Source organism: Bison bison, unplaced genomic scaffold (assembly GCF_000754665.1).
Source record: "Bison bison bison isolate TAMUID 2011002044 unplaced genomic scaffold, Bison_UMD1.0 scf7180017864384, whole genome shotgun sequence".
In the NCBI taxonomy this organism is placed as follows: Eukaryota; Metazoa; Chordata; class Mammalia; order Artiodactyla; family Bovidae; genus Bison; species Bison bison.
Genome location: NW_011494956.1, coordinates 16,846,130 through 16,853,393, shown reverse-complemented (window position 1 = coordinate 16,853,393; position 7,264 = coordinate 16,846,130). Strand labels below are relative to the sequence as shown.

The window sequence follows — 7,264 nt, the reverse complement described above, 5'->3', positions numbered from 1 at the left end:
CACACATGCGCTGAACTGGAAAGCACAGCAGCCAAGGCACAGGAACCACAGAAGAGCTACGTGGACACAGCCCTTCAGCCCCTCTGCAGACACCTTCCTCCGTGGGTATTTCAGCTCCTATGGTTAGGAAGGCACCCTACAAGGGCAGCCCAGCATCTCTTGTGCCCATCATCTAGCCAGGCCTAGGTGGGCAGATTCTAAAGCTGCGGCTGACAATTTGGCCCAGAATTGGTCACCTAACTCCTTACAGTGAGCTACTGTTCTGCCACCCTATCATGGGTCACAAATGTGTTGTGGGAGCAGTTCTCAGATGAGGGTCACAGCCAAGCAGATAAACCAGCAACGGTCTAGCTTACAAGTCTCATACTGTGAGACTGGTCTACCAATACTCCGGGAAAAGGTGGGGCCCTCAAGCAAGGCTGGATTTCCAGATGTCAGTATCTTGGGTATTATATACCACAAGTAAAGCTGTAGGAAAGCTCTCAGTTAACTAGAATGTGGAAGAACTGTGGAATTTTAGGTAATTTTTTGAAAAACTTTGTTTTCTCTTGGTATGTTTTTTCTGAACACCGTAATTTTCTTTTTTACTGAGCTGTCTTTGGTTATTGAAGGACTGGTGAATTGAGGCCTTTATTCTGAGATGAATGACTTCTAGGCAAGTCACTGATACCCAGGGACCCCATCAGCCTGGGTGTGTCTGGATGACAGATGAGTTGTTACAACCATGTTTCTGATCGAAACCCTAAAATCAGCTCATTTGTTTTGTGGTATACTTCTTATTCCTAAAAGGTATGTAAATAAAATGACGAAGAGAGATTTCAATTATTCAGTGTTTCCAGTTTTATGAGGAGGGGTACAGATGTTAAAACCAGGGCCTCTCCCCGCAGAGTTTACAATCTGGGGAGAGAACAAGAATGATACCACATAACAGAGGCAAATAATTCTGGGAAATTAATGTCCATCAATGTGTTATTCAAAATACAAGTTCTTACTCAAATGTGTAACCAAATACTGACTCCACAGTGCTTCAGTTATACCTTAAAGGGCTTTGAGAAAATAAAGAATCCTGTTACTGGGTAAAATTAGTGGTCCATCTCACCTTTCCTGAGGCACCAGAGAAAGCTGTAGGGAGAAGAGAAGTTAATTGTCAAGATAGCTTTTAATTTGCAAATTTATCCGAAGTTTTGAAAATTTCATGGGCAATTTTAGGAATCCCAGTAGTCGGTGACCAGGCTATGTATCCACAACATCTACAGACCACACAAACCCACTCAGATGATTCTCAGAATGGGAGTTCATTCTCAGGTCTGACTTCGTCTTTCTTCACCTTTCCCTCTCATATCCCCAATCACCTGTGTCACAGGACACATGTAAGTAGTTGGGAGGTGATAAACTCTGACAGTAAAGCAAAATCAGAATTAAAGGCAAATGTTTAATGAATCATGTTCAAACACAAGCTAGTCAGTGAAGAACTTTAGGTTCGAAGGGCCAGATGTTCTACATTCCTAAGAAACCGCAATCAGCTTCTCAACCTGATTGAGTATTTTCACACTGTATCTTGCTGCCACAAAATTAGTTGCACATTTTTGAGTGTTGATCTATCACTAAAAGATTTAAGTTAGGAGACAGGAAGAAAATGTTTTGTATCTGTATTTTTTAAAAAAAATCTGTTGATGAACAAGGAGCCAAGTGTCAGTTTCCTATGGGGGGAACGTTCTCGTGGAGGTATTGTAAGGCCAAGTCGGTCCACTTCATCTCTTGTTCTTTAACAGATTCTGTGGTGCCTCCGTTGTCCTGTTCAGGCTCAGGAAGCTCATTCTGAAAAGGTACAAAGGACATTCAGAACGATGGCTTCCTTTGCATTAACAAACCCCTTAAAACTCAAGAACACTTAGAAGGAAAACCTGTGAGTTCCTGAAACAGGTAGTAGAGATATCCTACAGAAAGAGCGAGAATCAAAAAAAAGTGAGGAAAAAAAATCACAAGTTTTGATCAAACGTGCCCCATCCGCCTCCAGCCAGAACAACAGCATCATGACTCTGGGGCGTGTATGGGAGGCACTGTGGCAGAAGGCTAAAGACACAGGATTCCTGGAGCCACTGGGATCCTAGCCCACGACTCCACCATCTCCTGGGGTACTCGGGCGAGGTATTCAGACCTTCGGAGGCTCTGATTCCTTTTCAGCAATGAGAGAAAAAAGTAGTCATCGCCTGTCAGGACTGCCGTGAGGGCTAAGTGAGGTAACGCAGGTCAGTACCGCATGGGGTGTCCAGGGCATGAACTACTTGCCATCCTCACCAGTGGCTAGGAACAATGAAATCAGCCAGCACTTAATCATTTGGAGGGGGTGGAGGGGGGAGGCTGCTTTATAGAATGCCACATCTGCTGGCATATTCCTTACGCACGAGAAAGGTATTCAAAACAATCCAATTCAAAACAATTCAAAGGTATCCAATGTGCCTCTGTTACATAATGGAGGTAAGTGGGGAGCACGGAAACATAAGACAATAGAAGAGACTTCCCTTTAGTGGTGGAGCAGGGCAGCAGACAGCAACACACCTTACCCACAATTGTCTGAAAATGGTAAGCTATGGGCCACACTTACTGTAGAATCTGGGGTAGTGTCCTTATGTATTTCCAGGTTTACTGACATTTAATTTACATATAACATTGTGTAAGTTTAAGGTGTATAACATGATGATACACGTATATACTGTGAAATGATTATTGCAGTAAGGCTAGGTAACATGTTCATCACCTCGCATAGTTCACCAGTTTTTTGTGGTGTGGTGAGAATTGTTTGATAGTTTCCTTGTATTTAAATTTGTTACTATCAGAACTCTGCTTAGTACTAGAATTCTCTGATACCAATATATTTCTTTTCATTTATCTTAATTTAGACTTTATTTTTAAGGGCAGCAAACTGTTACTCAATATCCAGACTTAGGATTTTCCACTGGACTCCAACTTGCAGTATATGAATATAATAACTTTTTCCTTCAAAATGACGTTCAATATGAATAAAATGATTTAATTGTAAGATGTACAAGTATATCTGAATCATATACATTTTGGTCTACAAAGGTAAAACTCAGATTCAAACATACTTGTACAAATTGAAAGGAACTATCATTTACTGTAAAGCAATAATGCACTCAAAGAGAAAATCTGGCTTCAATAACTACTTATAGCTGACAAAGCATAAACAAGTCCTTGGTTAATCAGTTATTTAACTTCATCTCATTCTAAAATAAGCATGTCTTTAATTTGGTCACTATTGTCTCTTGCAACAAAGGCCAACATATAAAATTGCCTATGTGCCTGGAAAACAAACACAAAGTCTCAAAAAATGGCCACAATTCTTTGCAGCTACTCCTATGAAAAGTCAGAGTTTATTTCCCCAACCCTCGGTTGGGGTTGGTCATGTGACTTCTGGGTCTAGGCTCCAGGAAGCCTTGCAGTTTCCTCTCACCCTGCTCTTAGAATCTGAAAATGACTATGTGAAGTCTGGGCTAATTTGCTGGATAATGAGACTGTGGCCTAGTTAGCTCATCATTCCAGCTGACAGCCTGCTAACTGTGAGACATGTCAAAGCCTTCAGAATTACTTAGCCACCAGCCAGTCTGCTGGCCCACTGTAAAACACCACGAAGTCCAGCAGGGATCAACCATGCTAGCAAAGACAAGAAGACTCAGCTGAGTGACAAAATCATGACATAAATAGCTATTGTTTTAAGCCACCATATTTTGGGGATATTTGTTAGGCAGCAGCAAAAGCTAACTGACACAAACATTGCCTTAGGATCACAAGCCCTGGGGAAAAGACATGGATTAGCAACGGGGCCAGGCTACAGCTTGGAAGTCAGCATAGAAATTTCCCTCTCCCTCAACCCCACCCACACAAATGGTCCCCAGATCCTGCTGTCAGCATGTCCAGAATTCAGCGATTCCTCTGCACTTTCTTGCCTTTGTTTAGGCCCTCCTCCTTTGTCTAGGCACTGCATTAGCTTCCTAACTGGCCTCTCTGCTCTGTCACTGGCTCCTTTCTCCTTGGCAGACATTCTCTAATACTGCTGCTGAACTGATCTTCTAGTATTTTTGAACATAGCAGATCTCTACTTTGAGGATCCTCACTCCTCAGGATGACGGGTAAGCTTGGTATCAAATGCTCCTCTCAAAATAAGGTCCAAGACCAACTTTTCTTCTTACTTACAACAGTTATATTCTCCATCCACACTGAATACCTTACCATCTCCCAAAGCCATTCAAAACTTTTGCACATCTATTCCCACTGCTTGTCCACCCTCACTAACCCTCTGTTCCTCCCCTATGACCAGCTTAAATGTGATTTTCCTCCTGAAGCCCTTTCTAATGCCCACCAGGCAAGCAGTCACTTTTTAGACTACACAGCTGTTCATGACCTCCACTCAGAACACTTACTATTACAATTATTTTTTGATATATGCTGCCTTTCTAGACTCAGAGGGGCAGGAAACGTCCTTATGTTTACCTAGTACTAAGGCACATAATAGGCTTCAAAGAACTGCTTGCAGAATGAAAGAACCAACAGAAGTCCACAGGACAGAATCTGGAGCCTCACAGACCTCAGTGTGAAGTCCAGCTTATTAGCTACCAACCTTTGGGCAAGATTCCCTCTTTGATCCTATTTTCTTCCTGTACAGTGGGGACATCATCAGCACCCCCGAAGGTTCTTTTAAGGATATAGATAAAATATGTTAGGTTTCAACCTCAGTCCATGGCACAAAACAGGCATTCAATGAAAGTGGAGCTATAATTCTTATTATGCTCTTTTGATTATTTTTCTAAACTTGAACTAAGCTGTCATTTATTACCTGTTATGTGTATTATTCCTTGAACACATTACCTCTTATTCTTAAATGAAAACATATACAGCTGCTGCAGACCACCTGCTCGCAAGCTCTATTTAATCAACAACTCTTGGCAGGCTCTAAAGAAAAACAGTCCTGGTTCTTCTTGTTAGGCTTCTATGACATAAACAGAATTTTTAGTAAGCATTTATTCGAGTAAAACATTTAGATCTTATGACATAAGGCTTAACAAACTCCCTGCAGAAGAATTTTCCAGAGATTAGGAAAGAAAAAAGCCTGATGATCTAAATGTAAAAGAAGAAAAGCCAGGTCTCTTCTGAATATTTTCCAGGGAACCTAGAATAGATATGTGCTCCAAAACTTTGAGTTTCTAAAAATGACAGGCCACAGGTAGAGAAATTAAGTGCATATACCACTGCTGCTTGTTCCCCCTTATGGTATGCATTAAGTTCTTTACTACCTTTGGTGTGGTGGACATAACATAGCTCAGAGGACCTCAGTTCTAGTTCTTATATGACCTCTAATTGAGCTGGTCACCTCAGCAATCTGAACCACATTTCTCTTCAAATACAAAGTTGAGCTAAGTACTCTCCAGAGGTTTCTAGAGTCAGAGGACTCCATAGTTTTGATTTCTTTGACTTCAGTTTATTTGTCCATTGATAACCTACAGCTACTAGGGTCTACCAGATCAGACCTTTAACCCATCACCCTCAGCACACATTACAGCCTACCAGTGGTATTGCAACATCCTCATAAGGCAGCTTGTCTTCTCGCCAAGCATCGTCAATCAAATCCAAGATCCTTCCATCTCTTTGTACCTCACTGTCCATTCTCTTGCAGCTTTGATCTTGTCGGATGGGACCTGTAAACCAAACAGGTTATTTCTTAAACATGAAGAATGAAAAGATGATGTAATCCAGCACTAGGGTTCTCTAGGCTTTCTAGTGTGGATGTTTTGGCGTTGGCTCATCCCGGGAAAGACTCATCTCACCTGGATTAGATTACAGTTTCTTTATAACATCACAGTACCTCCCAGCTGATCTTCCTAGTCACACATAGATTCCATCTTTTGGTAAAGTTTTCTCGGATCACTCAGCGTCAGCATGCATTCTGCCCTTGAATGGTTCCTTGTTTTTATGATTCACTAGGCAAGTTAAGTTGGCTTTATGACTGATCGTTCAAGCATTATTGTTTCCAATTGCTGTGCGTACATTTCTTATTAATGATTCAGCATGTTTTCCCCCAATTTGGCCTCAAATTGTTTTTCACCTATTCTTCTTTAGAATACATCTAACTTGTCACACTTTCCAGCTTTTGCACCTAAAAAGGTCTCTTTGCCCCATCATGAACACCTGTTTTTCCTTCCAAACTCAGAGCTGGGTGTCAGCTCATCGGGGCTAACGTCTCATTTCCAGAGTTAGGCGCTAAGGTGCCTTCACTCTTCAGGGGCTGGAAGCGTGGAAAGTACAAGGCGGGCACTGACCAGGCCACAGCCACCGTCCCAGGCACATGCCAGTCCCCATAATGAACTGTTACCACTTTCCTGAACAAAATCTTTCTTACACGCGTGACTGTCCCAAAGCTTGGATGCTCTGTCTTCTTCCTTTTTTCCTCAGCTAACCCCCAGTCACTCTAAACAACTTAGCTCCCAGGTTGCCTCCTGCAGGAAGCTTTCTCTAAGCCCCAAGAAGAACGCGGTACCCGCCCCTCCGCAGGTTCCCTATTTCCCTGGGCGCCGTGAATGGGCCCCATCAGGAGCTTGTTACATTGCCCGTTACAGGGTCTTCCCAGACAAGCGGTGCGTGCGTTTCTCCAGGACAGGGGCAGTTTAATTCACCTCTGTTTTAGAGCTCCGTAAGCTTGTAGTTAAAAGAGCAAACCTGGAATGCCTTTTCCCCGCTAAATATGACCCTCTGGGGCCACCACCGTCCGTACAGGCGTGGGATCCCGCCCCACAGCCTCGGCTTCCGGCCCGAGGCGGGCTATACCAAATGCGGAAGCGGGGGACGTCCAGGACCGCCGTGTAAGCCCTTTCTACCCTCCCGACGTGCGGTAAGGGAGGTAGTTGTGAGGATGAGGTGAGGACAACGACCTCGGCCGATAGAATCGGCCGAAACCCGAACGTGCTCCTCTCCTACACTACCTAAGCTAGGGCGCGGGAAACCTTTGCCAGCCCTGGCCCAGCGCGGCCAGAACCACGCCCCTAGCAGTCATGTGACAGACGCGCCCTGCTCGCCGATCCCCGGATGTCGGTGAGCCCATTTGGCGAGGCGGAGGGGGAGTCAAGGAGGACGTTGCTTCAATCAAAAGTGAGGGAGCAGTAGGCGGAACGAACGTTCCCAAGACCGTGACTGGACGTCAGGTTGGCGGTGACGCGCGTGCGCGCCCCCGTCCGGAGGTAACGGCGGGGAGACC

The 7,264-nt window shown here is 44.0% G+C and overlaps 2 protein-coding genes across 11 annotated transcripts in view; one reads left to right on the top strand and one right to left on the bottom strand.

Moving 5' to 3' along the window:
- Positions 1 to 802: 802 nt before the first annotated feature.
- On the bottom strand, positions 803 to 6,815 carry ANAPC13 (anaphase promoting complex subunit 13). Of its 4 annotated transcripts, none has more exons than XM_010858265.1 (3): positions 6,730 to 6,815; positions 5,581 to 5,711; positions 803 to 1,818 (listed from the first exon to the last, which is right to left on the bottom strand). In XM_010858265.1, the coding sequence occupies exons 2-3, from the start codon at positions 5,677 to 5,679 to the stop codon at positions 1,693 to 1,695; spliced, it is 225 nt and encodes a 74-aa protein (XP_010856567.1). In that variant the 5' UTR covers positions 5,680 to 5,711; positions 6,730 to 6,815; the 3' UTR covers positions 803 to 1,692. The 4 variants fall into 4 exon arrangements, with proteins under 4 accessions (XP_010856567.1, XP_010856566.1, XP_010856568.1 ...); XM_010858264.1 differs by having other exon boundaries at positions 6,687 to 6,798; XM_010858266.1 differs by lacking the exon at positions 6,730 to 6,815 and adding an exon at positions 6,413 to 6,553.
- Positions 6,779 to 7,264, top strand: part of CEP63 (centrosomal protein 63kDa) — a 76,019-nt gene continuing 75,533 nt past the window's right edge. For 4 of the 7 annotated variants that reach the window (XM_010858272.1, XM_010858268.1, XM_010858276.1 and 1 more), the window contains exon 1: positions 6,779 to 6,927. In XM_010858272.1, the coding sequence (XP_010856574.1) occupies positions 6,923 to 6,927 (5 nt within the window). In that variant the 5' untranslated portion in view covers positions 6,779 to 6,922. Of the gene's footprint in view, positions 7,248 to 7,264 lie in introns of all 7 variants that reach the window. The other 3 variants (XM_010858273.1, XM_010858270.1, XM_010858269.1) reach the window with 1 other exon arrangement.

What these genes read in the sequence shown, in the direction of transcription:
- ANAPC13 (XM_010858265.1), bottom strand. Translation starts at nt 5,679, where the DNA reads ATGGACAGTGAGGTACAAAGAGATGGAAGGATCTTGGATTTGATTGAC. An exon ending in AGGATGTTGCAATACCACTG is followed by an intron (nt 1,819 to 5,580) that starts GTAGGCTGTAAT and finishes GTACCTTTTCAG; the next exon opens with AATGAGCTTCCTGAGCCTGA.